The sequence below is a fragment of the Pollachius pollachius genome, assembly GCF_949987615.1.
Source record: "Pollachius pollachius genome assembly, chromosome: 13".
In the NCBI taxonomy this organism is placed as follows: domain Eukaryota; kingdom Metazoa; phylum Chordata; class Actinopteri; order Gadiformes; family Gadidae; genus Pollachius; species Pollachius pollachius.
In genome coordinates, this window is record NC_136946.1 from 14,608,184 (window position 1) to 14,622,962 (window position 14,779).

Consider the following 14,779-nt stretch of genomic DNA (forward strand, 5'->3'; position numbering starts at 1 on the left):
AGTATCCCAAAGTTCTTTCTGCTCGAACGTGAGCTGAAACAGGGGGTTCACACACACTTTTAATCATGAGGAGTAGATGGGTGAGTGAATATATGTAAGACGTTGCCATGTTTGTTTTAGCCAGCAGGGTGTTTACAACATGATAAGATCTCTAAAACCTAGGAAACAACACCGGAGGTGGCCTTTAAGAACACTGGGTTGCCCTATCGATGTTAAGGATCAATAAGGAATTAGGCCCGTGTCCCCAAACAATAACACCGCACATTGTTCAGTTCACACGTCAGTCCTGTGTTTCGTAAGTAGACAGCAGTGTGGTGCGGTGTGGTCACTTCCAGCCACCCATGCAGACAAAGAACGCACAGCTTTAGAAAGACCAACAAAACAAATCAATACAGCATCATTGTGATCGTAGGCAGAGATAGAGACCATTATAGATCTCAAAGCAACAACAACAACAACAAACATTGGATCTTGTACTGTTCATCTCACCAGGCAAAAACAGAGGACCGTATGGTCGCTGTGGTCAACATGGGGAGGGTTAAGGGGAGGTGTGGGTTGAAGTAATAATATCCGCCACGTCTCTCCCCAGGCACGCCACCCTCTTGAGGGGCGGGGGGGGCTCATCCTCCTCAGGGCTCCATTGTCACTCTAAATTCCATCACATTCTGCCCCTCGCTCACCACTGACTACATTCGGGGCAGAGGGGAGGGGCGCTCAGGGGATGGGGGTTTGGTGGGGGTCTGGTCTGGGGGGTTGGGGGGGAATAGAGAGGCATGTGCACACTGCATACACACACAGATACACAAGCACGCACGCACGCACGCACCCACGCACACACACACACACACACACACACACAGACACACACACACACACACACACACACACACACAGGACTGCGCTGCGCTTGCATCATGCAGCACTCCGGTGTGCCAGACTCTGGCCACACCAGACCTGAATGCTGATGCAGTGTGTCTGGTGCGGCGGCGGCGGCGGCGGCTCGCGGGCCACGCCGTGCTGCGCAGGTGATGCGACGGGCGCATTGCGCCCGTCGCACCCCCCCCCCCCCCCCCCCCCCCAACACCACCACCACCACCACCACCACCCCCACCAGCCCATCTGTCTGCAGGTCTGTTCCTTGTATGACACGACATTGACACAGACATACATAGCATAACCCCCATCAGACCGAACCAGCCTGCTCCAGACGCTCCGGCCTCCCCGGTTGTTATTCATAGACATCATTCATTGCCATCCCAAGCTCAGTGATATGGACCGCGCGGTGGGTGTCTGCATAAGGATCCTCCCCCATAAGTCCTCATATGGAGTCGCATCCTATAGTGATGAGTCAGGATTGACCGACTGACTGACTGACTGGCAGGGTGCTGCTGATGTCTTGTAACTGAGCGGCCTTTACTTTGCTGCCTGCGAGCCCATCTGTGATCCCCCCCCCCCACCCTCATGTTTAGCTGGATGTCTGTAGAGCGAGTGGTCAGGTGACAGCTTGGCTGACCGGCAGGCAGTGGGAGGCGACAGGCAGGGGGAGAGAGGTGCTAGCAAAACAAAGCATCCAAAGGTGTACCACACGTACATAGCCACTGCCTTGTGGTGAGAATGGAACTGACGGACCATGTTGAAATGCAAATTTGACAATAGAAAACCGAATATTGTCACGTATAGAATGGATTGCAAAGTGTCCTGCAGTATGAAAGTACAGTACACGGATACACCGTGTCCGTGTAGCTTCTCTTCATAAGTAGTAAAATACACCAGCGTGCACACCTCTGGTTCAAGTCTCTGCAAAAAATGTTTGCAGAGTTAAATTTAGTATTTAGCCTGAGGGAGAGCCTCCCCCTCATAGATAGACAAGGCCTGGCCTCGTCTGTGTACTCTCTACGTCCCATGACAAATAAAGTCATGTGTGCTGCACCACAATAACCTTCCTCACCCTACTGTAACCCACACCGGATACTACTGGGGGAAATCCAATCTATACGTGATGTAGATAATGAGCCCGGGGTAGCCTGAGGCCAAATAGAAAGAAAGGGATTAAGAACCGATATTTCAATATGTTTAGGGCAGTCAACCACAAAATGGGTCAAAGGCCAGCATATATGTTTTAAACAAGTTAAGGTTAAGATTCATTTATACAATTGTCTAAATACTGTGCAAGAGTGTGAATGTATATATTGAGAATTAATTAGACATGATTCTTTTTGGTGTTTAATCGGTAGAAACACATACAGACACTATCCTGTCTAAAATATATAGAGGCAATCAATAATAGTTATAAACCCAATGACACCGTAGCATTGGACGGCATCTTTCCTCGGTCCTGCGTCCGCTTCGTCCTTGCCCGCTCTCATCATCAACAATCATTCGAAGCCATCTAATAACCAACGCTGGCATGTTTTTACGTCTCTCTGTCCAGTTTGCTGGACTGGTCACAGGTAGAGACATTTAAACATGAAAAACAATGTTAAGAATGAAGAGAAGGGCTGTATGGCACTCTGGCAGTCAATCCACCCCTACATCGGTGACCCACTATGAACCTTGGTATGGGACAGTGGGACACATCCACCACCCAACATCATCAGCTGGTCAGCAGAGGTAAAAAACACGATAGTGTACCGCCATGCATCAAGTGGGTGCTGACGGACACACATGTACTCAGACAGTTACTGCAGTAAACTGCTCAAGTCTGACACACCCAAAGAGGGACAGAGAGCGAGAGAGAGAGAGAGAGAGAGAGAGAAGGAGACGGAGAGAGAGAGAGAGAGAGAGAGAGAGAGAGAGACACACACACACCAACACCCGCACACCATACACTTGCACACTGTCAACAAATTCTAAGACCAGCACTTTGGGCGGTCCTGAACATCCCAGGCCATTGGCAGCCACTCCACACTGTAATGGCTTCTCTCAGCCTCTCCATAACAACTAGCTGCACGAGTACATTAGCATGTGCACCCTGTTCTGGGACACAGCGCGAGAGAGGGAGAGAGAGAGAGACATAGACAGAGAATGAAAGAGAGAGAGCTGGAGAGAGGGATGGAGATAAAAGGAAAATTAGTGTGGTAGAAAGGTGGAGGGCGATGACACGAATGCATTAAAGCAGGAGATTGAATAAAAAGGGAGGTGAAGGAGGTGGAGGGGGTCATAGAGAGATAAGAAAGGGCAGGGAGAGTAGACACCCAGTGGAAGAGGGAGGGAGGGGGTAGAGAGAGAGAGAGAGAGAGAGAGACAGAGAGAGAGAGAGAGAGAGAGAGAGAGAGAGAGAGAGAGAGAGAAGGAGGGCAAGCGAGGCAGCACACAAAGCGACACTGGAACAGTATGCGGCTGCGATGGGGAATAAAAAAAGAAAAGGAAAGGAGAAAGAAAATGAGAGTGTGTCATGTCAGAGAAACTGGAGAACAGGAGAGACAGACAGACAGACAGACAGAGAGACAGACAGGCAGACAGACAGAGAGACAGGCAGACAAACAGACAGACAGACAGACAGACAGACAGACAGACAGACAGACAGACAGACAGACAGACAGACAGACAGACGGTACATCTCTCTCTCTAGACAGGCAACCAGAGGACGCCACATTGCGTGATGATCAGAGGTTCAACCTTGCGATGGTGGGGTTGGGGGAGAGAGAGCTCCAGCTCAGCGCTCCAGAGGGGGGGTTGGGCACCCCCAAACCCTGACCCTGACAGTAATGGGCCATCACCTGATCGGGGGTTGACCCATGAACGCACTCACCGGAGCACAGCATCACACACTCCATCAAAACACAACACAAGCTCTCAGAACCGTAACAATGATTCACGGCTGTCCATCCTACTGCGTTTTGCTTAAACGAGTGCTGCAATTTGAGAATAAAACACAATGCAACACACATACGCCGTCATCATGTTAAGATATTCCCACAGACCATAACACAGGCGTGTGTATCCGATGACATGAGATGCAGGGCCATCTAACTGAATAGCTCTCTTGATTTGATTTATTGACTGGGGTGCTGGACCAAGCAGTGTTAGGGGGAACCACATCCTATTAATTAGGAAGAGTGTAGATGAGTGTGAGAGCACACACATGCACGCACACAGGGACACACACACACACACACACACACACACACACACACACACTGCAGCTTGTATTTCAGTAGTATTTCAATACCAACTTCACCACTTTCCACTACAACACACACAAAAAAACACACACACACACACACACACACACACACAGACACACACACACACATGCACGCAAGCACACATACATTTGCAAACACAGACACACACGCACAGACTTAATCAGTGCATCGAATGACTTTCTCTCCCTATCTCTCTCTCTGGCTTCCTTTGGCTCCCAGTCTGTATCTCTGGCTTTCTTTCTCTAGGGATATCCATCATTTATCTGTGTGGGGGGGAAGGGGAGTTCATCACTGTTGACTAAATACTGGATGCATTTGGGTTTACTATTTTTGGCAGCGGTCAAAAACCCAACCCACATTTTGTCTTTTAGAGGAACCAGCTGCTGGAGCGGCAGACAAGGTGCATCATTTGTTGTCACTTCCTGTATTCGGATAGCGGGCATTGAGGTTTTGGGGTATGACAGACGGAGACGTCTGGAGACACGGAGAGACCCTTAGGTTCTCAACCAAGCATGGCCAACTATTGCTGTTGCTGCTGCTGCTGCTGCTGCTAGGGTAAAAAAGGCTTCACTGGGATCAAGTGAAGCCTCATTTGCGTACTGCTCGTCTTGCTCTCTCTCTCTCAGCATTTGCTTACTGTAGCGCACCCGGCTCGGTGGTGCTGGGTGTCTGTGGGGGCCGCGGAGAGGAGCAGCAAAGGACACAATGTGGAGAGAGCAGCAGAGAGGGCGAACGAGGTTGTAATGACCAGGGTGATAAAATAGAGAGTCAATTAAAGAGAGAGAAAGGGGAGACCGAGAGAGAGGGAGAGAAAGAGAGGTTGGCATTAAAGCAGGGTGCGGGAGAGGTAACAACCTTGTAGAGAAACAAGGCTGAATCACACACACACAAACACACACACACACACACACACTCACCAACACACAAACACAGACACACACCACTCAACCAGAGACACTGGGGCTATGGCAAGCGCAGTCAACAGCCAATACGATCACATTAAATAGAGAAATTACTGTTGGGGGGCATAGACAGCGGGTTTGGAGTAGAGGGAGCAAATTGGCCAAGCTGGCCCAGCCCGTGTGCAGCCACCCACCACTGATGACATTAAGAATAGGACCTGCGACGTCGCAGAGACCACCGCCGTTCAGACGGAGATGGATTGTCCACCCCTGTGGCACAAGCCCAGCTAAGCCAGCAGTGGATTAAACAGAGCCTGCCACACTAACACACACACACCACACGTATGTGCGCAAACACACACACACACACACACACACACACACACACACAAACACACACACACACACGGCCATCGTGGTGGCAAGAGACATTGGTCGTCATGGCAGCCAGAGAAATTGTGTTGTTATGGCGCCAGAGACATTGGTCACCATGGCGGCCAGAGAAATTGAGTTGCCATGGCGGTCAGAGGTGATCGCCATGGCAGCCGACTGACACGGTGCGAGCTGAAGTGGGAGAGGTCTGGTTGCTCATTTGATGAGAAAGTTCCTGGTGCTGTGAAGGGAATATATGAAACCCTGTGTATGATGGCTGAATATGAGCGGAGTGACACTTAGAAATACAAACAAGAAGACAAGGTGAAAAAAGGACTCTCGTTCCTCACTTCAGAGACAGGTTGGCCAGGACATTCACATTATTTGAGATATATAAGATACATTGAGAATCTAAGAAGTGTTATGTCCTAGGGGAACCAGCCAGTAGCATGGAAGTTGACCCCTCCCTACTCAGATTGCCACAAAAAAGCCATCTAAAGCCATCCAAACAGGTTTTGAACGCAGAAGTAATTTATTTTACATTAAACTGAACAAAACGTAGGAAGACAAAAACTCACATGAACACACAACACTATTGAGTGAGCAGGAACAGGCCAGAAAGGTGTGGTACACTATTGATTTTTAAACCACCTGGCAAGATGTTCTGCCACCTGGCAAGGCCATCAGTTGGGTCACACCCACACATAAGCACACAAATTAACTCATCATCCAATCAACTCAAACAAACAGGCAAGGAAATATCAACACAGGGAGGGACATTAACACAAACATCTATGACCATAAGTACACACAGTATGACAGTACATTCTTTACCCAAGTAGAAGTACAGATACTTTGGTAACTCTGGTCAAGTAGTACTGAAGTACTGATATAACTTCTTTACTTATTCTAAATTGTCAAAGAAAAAACATTTTTAGAACCCTGACATTTCTAACTGCAGTTTCTCTGCAAAGCTTACTGAATCTTGTGTCATATTAATATATTTCAAAGTTTTCTATCTTCAAAAAAAAATTGAACAGAAATTTGTCTTGTTGGTGGGAAGGCGTAGGATGATGCGAAATAAAAGAATTTGCGATAATTCCCGTCCTTGTTACTCTATACTCCAAAAATTTTAAAAGTACCGATATTTGTGTTTAAATGTAGGGAGTAAAAGTTAAATGCTGTCAGAAAAAAATATAATCAATTAAGTACAGATACCTGTAAAATAAACTCAAGAACATTAACAAAGTATTCATACTTCCATACTCCCGTCTCTGAATAAAACGTTGTGTGAAAACCGTCCCAACAGTATGTGAGAGACAGTAAGTGCCCGGACCACCATGAACAAGACCCATTGGTTAGCCCGAAATAGAGAGAACAACTGGGAATACGGGAAGTGAAAGCAGGAAGCTCCCCCAGCGAAAAACAGAGATGGAGCCAAGAGTTACTAAACCAATGCAACTCAAGGACAGCCACCCGTGGCTCCTATTGTGTCAGGGCCACAGTAGGGGAGGTTTGATTTGGAAGTGAGGATTCAAACTGGTTATGCTGACGGCTATGTCTTGCATGCGAATCATTCTTTAATGCTTAGTGACTTTGCTTCATAATTCATCAGGCTGTTGGGACGGAGACACAGTGTGGAGAGCAGCGGTACGAGGTGCCACGTTCTGTGGTTCGAATCGACTCTCTGCGTAGTGTAACGATAATAGCATTGGAAGACTGTGTGCCCCACACACAGACTGTGTGCACTATGGCCCCAAATCAATGAAAGAGTGTGGCTGTAGTTTCAACATCGGATGGAAGATATCTTTACCAACTGCCATTTGTGTACATATGTACAATAATGTATAACTCAGGACAATATTTTCCCAGAACAAAGATACAATAATGACCTGTCCAGCAACTGAAAGCCTTGTTCTGTAAAAATCCATTTGAAAAAACACTTGTCAGTTGCCAATTGTCAGTCCAACAAATGTTTCTAGTTGTACAATGGAGTTACACACGACAAATATCCCCACATTATGAGCCTGTCACCACTACCATAGTGTTGAAATCCATTTGGTATACGTCTGGCAATATTATGAGTCAGCCAAAAGGCTATTAGGAATAGGGGCGAAAAGAATTATTCATCTGAACATGCAGTTTGTTGCTTCCACAATAATTGTATCACCAGGTTGACAAAAAAGCATATATATATATATATATATATTTGTTTTTATGGCATGAAGCGTCAGTTATCTTAGTGGAAGCAAATAATGGTACCATCCTACAGAGGTCACTATAATGTAATCACCTGTTCTGTACGTCAATTAAAAAACACTGACGGGCTTCTAGAACTCGAACCCAAACATTAAACCTATGCGTTGACCTGAGCTAAAGATAAAATCGCACAAAGCAATCGTAATATCATATCGCAATATTTACAGAATTTTAACTTTACACAACCTAGGTATATATTGCATCAGCACTCCAAAGCTGTAGCAATCATCTCGTGAGGTCCCTGTTGATATGCTGTGCGTGAGGGGGGGTTTGTAGTAATGAAGTTCGAGACAAGCGTGCAAACGGGCCACAAAGGCGACGGATGACGACAACGCTTTCCGCTGTTTTGGTGGCCTACTGGCCGTATTGCGAGACCACAAGACCTGTCTCGCCTTTCACGTGCGCATTAAAAATAAATTCCCCTGAGAGGATCGCATGTCAGAGAAACAGAAAACAAAAACATTGATGCATTAATGATGAAGATACTCAAAACCAAGCTCTGTCACACACACACACACACACACACACACATACACACACATCACACCCCCCCCACACACACACACACACAGACACGCAGCACGGATGTCCTCAACGCTGGCACTCAGGCGATAGTTGACTTCGTTGCGTTCTGGAGTACCATGGCGAAATAGGGTTTGGGATCTGGGGGACAGCACTGGATATTGCCGTTAGACAATAGTAAATTTGTAAAATAGGATGACGCCATTATAGGTAGGCCTACATCCTCCAACACTCGTAAGTTTGAGTCAGGCTGCCTAATATATATATGATACAAATTAAAACAGATATATAATATTTGTGTAATGTTTTAGCCCCTGCTCCCTACACTGAATCCACCGATTATCTTTTCCCAGGTAGAACATTGGTGGTTTTATCAAAACGTCGGTGGGGCTCAATTATACAGTAGCTTCTTTATTAATGTCCTCATCAAACTCTGTTCTCCTCTGTCCAATTAGGAGAGGCCAGGGAAACCATAATGAGGAAACGGACGGCCTCTCAGAGAATGGCTGAGCAGACACATGAACACTCACACACATAAACACACACACACACACACACACACACACATACACATACACAAACACACACACACACATACACACACACACACACACACACACAGACACACACACACAAAAGAAGAGGAAGGAGGAGGAAAACAGTGGAAACAGGGGGCGGCGTCAAAGGCTGAGAGAGAAAGAGAGAGAGAGAGAGAGAGAGAGAGAGAGAGAGAGAGAGAGAGAGAGAGAGAGAGAGAGAGAGGTCTGGCTGTGAAGATGTATGGATCTTGGAAAATGGTGTGATGTTCAAGAGACACCTTTTACCAGCTGTAATTCTGTTTTGCAAGTTGAGATTGCTCACCAAAAAACGCCCATGAATTCTTTAGGAATGTCATAATGTACTGCAACATAATTTAGAGCCAAATGGAGTTTAATATCGGGATCTTTTCATATTTGACCAGCTCAAAGATAGGACTGCCAATAATACATGTTGTATCGAGGTGAATGAACGCCATGAAGCACTCGATGTAAAAAATACGGATACATCTTCAAAACTAGGATTTGTCATGCTTATCATATATGAAACTTTCACTGACAAATATATAGACGAAACCTTCTGCCAACATGTGTGGGAACATCATACCCTGGCTCCTAAACCGCATTTAGTAGTCAGAAGAACGGACTGCACCCAAATACAATAATCCCTTCGAGTCCGTCTGCAAAGTTCCTGGCTATGCACCATCTCATCTGAGCAAATTCTAACGTTAAAAGATGCCACCGATTAAGTCTATTTATTTATTTTGTCTTTACATGGAACAGACGTTTCCATTAAGGCAACAAGACATAAGCAATGTTGGCAAATTTGAGATAGCATAGATAAGATTGTGGCTCTACATCCTCACAAGAAGAGCTGCTGTCATTTATTAAAACCCAAATGAATACCCACGTCTTCCATATATGTGAAGACGTGGGATGAAGTGATCGCACAGTTCTTTATTTAGATGAGGATTGGATGATTTGGGTCAGATTTACAATGAGTCCCTACACGTGTTGCTTTTGGCCCACTAATCTGCAGAGATGCGGAAATCTGAGTTTCAGCCAATGTTCCAATAATGACCTCACATCCTCTTATGATAAACTTACATCCTTTGATTACTAGGAGCTAAACCACCAAGACCTTAAGGGTCCTTCACTCAAAAGTCCTATAGAATTCAAGTTTATGTATGTCTTTACGCTTTAGTGCCGATATTTAATTCTTAAGTTGTAAATCATAAGAACAACACATAATCCAGATAACGCCTTAAACCAGTGGAAGAATCCCACATATGTGTTTGTCTAAAGCCCCATGAGCACAGTTTTTTTTTTAAATTGTGACAATACTGCATATATCCAGACATAGACATACAATATTGAGAGTTGAAAGAGAGTGTTCACAGAGATCTTGATATCGGTCAACACTCTTATCTCCTCACATGTACAAAAATCACGATGTGCCACCTCTAAAGGCATCCACTCTATACAGAGAGCCTGAATGACTTCCATGGTTTGGAGCCCTGACATTAAAATAAGTTCTGAAAGACGAACAGCAGAGATCCTGTTGCAGCCGCTCATGTCAAAGCCCTCGGGGCGTCACAGCTCCATATCAGAAGGACATTTTGTAACCACGGGCAGTGCATTTTACTCGTGCTATTACTAAGTATAAAGTCTCACAAGACCCAGAGTCATATGAGGAGCCTGAGAGGAGACGCCTGGGATGGCAGGTGATCATCTGAGCCTCCTGCAATCCACTTTAGACACAATGAACTCGCCCTCTGCCGGGCCTGGATCAAGTGTAAACAGCGGTGCACAACAGGTCATGAATAACAACGCTGCGGACAGCAATGAGGGAGGGTCGGAGGGGTTTGGCACATTGCTTGGTTGAACATGGAAACCGATAGACTTTCCTTAGGTCAGCGGTTCCAGACAGCGAGGCTACCTCAACCAATCGGACGGGTGTTGTGATTCTGATTCTACTGCTCCTACTACAAATAATTATATGGTATTAATAATGCATTAATAGTGTATTCAGAAATAGCATATGTTTTGTCACTGTAGAAAGTAAAAGGGAGCAGAAGGGAGACCACAGCGATGTGCTTCACCGTGTGGCCGCGGATCAGGGGGAACCAGAACACGACGGCCCACAGCATGAACGCCAACATCTGGCCTCGTGCCACTAAGATCTCTAAATTAATTACGCTTTCAAAGCCGTATGTTGATATGATTTTATCGGCTTTACGGGAGCCACGTAGAGAAATATTACACTAAGAGGAATAGGGGAGGGGGTGGGGAGAGAAGGAGGGAGGAGGGGGGAGTCAAGTTAAATCAAAGATTAGCGGGGGGTCAAGTCAGTCCCGTGCGCGGTCAGCTCGCAGAAAGAGAGAGGAAGGGCTTTGTCTGTTTCAGCAGAGGCCAAACAAAAGACAGACTGCTGGTTGTTAGCCCACGTGGCGACAGAGGGCGTGTGCTGCAGGCAGGTGGGAGGGACGTATATAATGTGGAACTATGGACGTGGGCCTGCATTTAAATGAGCGTGCATGCGTGTGTGTGAACGTGTGTGTGTGTGTGTGTGTGTGTGCGTGTGAGCACATGGCTGTGTGTGTCCTTGTATAAGGAGGTGCTGCGTAGGGGTAAAGCAGCCTCTTTTGAATTTCATTTCCATATGATTAATGGGCATCATGTTTTTTTGGAGAGAACACAGAAGACTGCATACCCAGTATTCTCCCCCAGCCCCCCCCCCCCCCCCCTGGAAACGACAACAGACAAAGGAGGAGGAGCCAGCATCCACCAGCCTGACCGACCTATAATTGGACCACAAGCGGTGTGCTCCACTGTGTTCCATATTCACATAATGAGAGTGTTTGCACTCAGACTCTCTTAGCCTAGTAGACAAGCCCCATTCTGCACAAAGGCTTAACCGCGTTCAAACGTCGTTGTTCAAAAAATAAAAAAGGTACGGGATGCAGGGTGTAGCCATAGATCATCCTGAAAAATTGCCGGTATTGTTGCAATTAGTGACGCTAGAGGTTGTTATTTGATGGATAAGGTGTGATATTGTGTGTGTATCTGTGTGTGTGTGTGTGTGTGTGTGTGTGTGTGTGTGTGTGTGTGTGTGTGTGTGTGTGTGTCTGTGTGAGTGTTTGTGGGCATGCGGGTGTGTACCAATGTTATTGCTTAAATTGTGCGACGGTATATTTGTTTCTCTAAACAATCATTGTGATTATAGAGAGTGAAACAGAGGGGAAAAGTGAAAGAGAGAAATGAGAATAGAAAGAGGAAGAAAGCAAGAGAGAGAGAGAGAGAGAGAGAGAGAGAGAGAGAGAGAGAGAGAGAAAGACACACATAACCAAAGACGTAAACATAGTTTCCACTGGGAGATTAGCGAGCTAGCTTGTCATATTTACTTCTGAATAACTGGGCTAATTGTTCTGTTTCAATGCAGCATGCTAAGAGGATTGATCCCTAACCCGTGGCATGCTTGTCAGAACTTAATCCATCGCATAACACTTCATGTCTATTGCCATGTCTGGGGTTAGCACGGACACATAAGCACACACACATGCATACCAACATCAAGTATATGTTGAGAAAGTTAAGCTTAGTTATTCCAAACCAAGGTAGATCGTGCAATGGATTACATAATGGGTCTTTAATCCCCAGACATGTCCCGCAGCTCTAAACCCTATTGTGAAACTAATGACCTCCAACAAAACACATAATATTCTGGGGGGATTCGTCAGGACATCATGGCTGCATTGTAATCATTAACAATGGTTCTCTTCAGAGAGAACCACCGTCTAAATGCTACAATTATTTGGTCTTTATGCAGGGAAATATCCATGGATATGAAGGTTTAAATTGTGTTTTAGCTATATCAAATCAACACAAGACACAACTATTATTCTAAGAGTATAATTTGTCTATATATATGCTAAATTTGTTAGCATGATCTAAGCTCAAATCATAAGATGGTATAAGCCCATGTTTCTATCGCTGCACAAGTATAGTGAGTGATGGCAGAACGGGATCATCACATGTTGGTTGTGTGAAAAGTGCGTGGGGTGCAGAGTCTTCGTGACTCATGCACACATGCACAGATGTTCTTCCAATTCACATGCCAGTTTTCCAGAGGGCAATGCAGTGACCTCAAGCTCTGCCTCAAATTCGCACAATAAAAGCCCCTCTGCTTCAGCAGCAAGATAAGACAGGTGGCTCAAGTGTTAGCTGCTTGTCTTACTTCTTGTCTTGGTTGGTAAGCATGCTAACACTAGCTAACTAGTTCACGGGTTAAGGAGTACTTTTCTTTACGTTACATTTCCGCTAGCTTATAGTCATTGCAAGATGATGGTTGTTTTTGTGCTCTTTATGTTGACTATAAGGAACAGATTCAGCCAAGATTATTCTTTGTATCTTGTTCCTAATACTCTCTCAAAGGAACTTTAGTCAGTGTATCATCTGCCCTCGGTTACACAACTCACCGTCATAGGAGCTGTGCTGAAGCAGATCTTCCTCTTCGGAGGGACGTCTTCCTGGTTTTCTTCCGGCAGACCGGGGATCTCCGTGAGCTCGGCTCCCGGGTCGTAGACGGTGTCGTCGTCGTCTCCGTAGAAGTCGTCCTCCGGGTCCGTGCAGCTCTCCCCCCAGCCCTGGTAGCAGGCGTCTCCGTCTGCGTTAAAAATGATACGCTCGTTCCCCGCGTAATCCTCGTCGCGGTCGTCCGCCGGCTCTTTGCCGCTGTCTCGGACCTTCTCTCCTCCGGGAGCGTCCGGGCCGTCCTTCACCGGGGCCCCAGAGTCTCGGTCGGCTTTGTCCTCTGCGTCGTGTGCATTCGCTAAAGAATTGGACAGGATGTCTTCCTCCAGGTTTTTCCTTCCGGAATCTTTGTCCTCTTCACCGCACGATCCGTTGACGTGACCTCCGTTGGTCTGTGCGGCCGACACCCCTCGCCCTCTGTCGCCGGCGCCGTCTGCAGCCTGGCCGAGCGTGTCTGACCTCTGCGCGGACCCTGCTACGGGCTCCGCCTGAGGACTCGGGCAGAGGAGGTCCTCGGAGGACGAGGACGCGGGGAGCTTGCCCCCTATCCGGTTACGGTGGGAACCGCGGACGGGGGACTGGCGGGAGTCGTCCTCGCTGAGGTCCCCTCCGTGGCCCCGATGGTTCCCGTCCGGGGAGTAGAGGGCCCGCCTGCTGACTCCTCTGTGGTGCGCGCCCTGTCTGTCCGACTGTTGGTCTGCGTTTTCAAAGACGGCGCTGAGCTGGCTGACGGTGGGCGAGGAAGCCTCCGCCCGGGAGCACAGGGAATCCAACGAGTCCGTACTGCCTCGGTTGGATCTGCTGCCCCGCCAGTCGTCCAGGTGCTCGTGGGACCCCCTCTTGTCCCGCCCGTGGGGGTAGACGGGCGATTGCGACTGGTCGCGGGACTGCTGCTCGAACCGCATCCTGGTCTCAGAGAACTTGGCTCCCGCGGCGCCGATCCGCTCGGCCGACAGCGAGTGCTGGAGCTTCAGCACCAAGCCGTCTGCCTTGTTGACGGAGTTGCTGGGCTTGGCCGTCTTCTGGGGAGAGAGCTCGTCCCGGGTCTTAGCCCCGGGGGGCTCTGTGCCCATCTGCATGAACATGTCCTTGATGCGGCTGACGTGGGCGCCGTACTGGCGGCCCCTGGGCTGCTTGGGCCGCTCGGGGCCCTTGGGCTTGGAGCCGCCATCAATGAGGGGCTGGTCGAAGGCCTTCTTAAGGGCCTGGAACTCAGCACGGTAGGCGTTGCGGTGGGGAGAGGCACTCCGCAGGGTGGTCCTCTCCCCGGAAGCCTCTGTCTTCAGCATGATGTCGCCTTGAGAGCCAGAGGGGATCTCAACATAGCAGTGGCCTGATTAGAACATGGAAGTAAGTTGTCTGGTGTGACCTACTGCGGTACTGGCAAATCTAATCCCAGTGGCGCTCGGCTTCCATTGGGTGCCGTTCAATCCTGAGGGAAATAAAGAGAGATGTTAGCGAGATGCAGAGCAGATAAAGGAAACTGTATGCAAAAAACATGTTAATA

General features: G+C 47.6%; 1 protein-coding gene across 1 annotated transcript in view; it reads right to left on the reverse strand.

Annotated features, from left to right (window-relative positions):
* ppp1r9a (protein phosphatase 1, regulatory subunit 9A) overlaps positions 1-14,561 on the reverse strand; it is a gene marked incomplete at its 5' end in the record, with an annotated part of 39,923 nt that extends 25,362 nt beyond the window's left edge. The window contains 1 exon segment of the mRNA XM_079749422.1: positions 13,218-14,561. Coding sequence (XP_079605548.1) covers positions 13,218-14,561 — 1,344 coding nt within the window.
* Between the last annotated feature and the right edge of the window lie 218 nt (positions 14,562-14,779).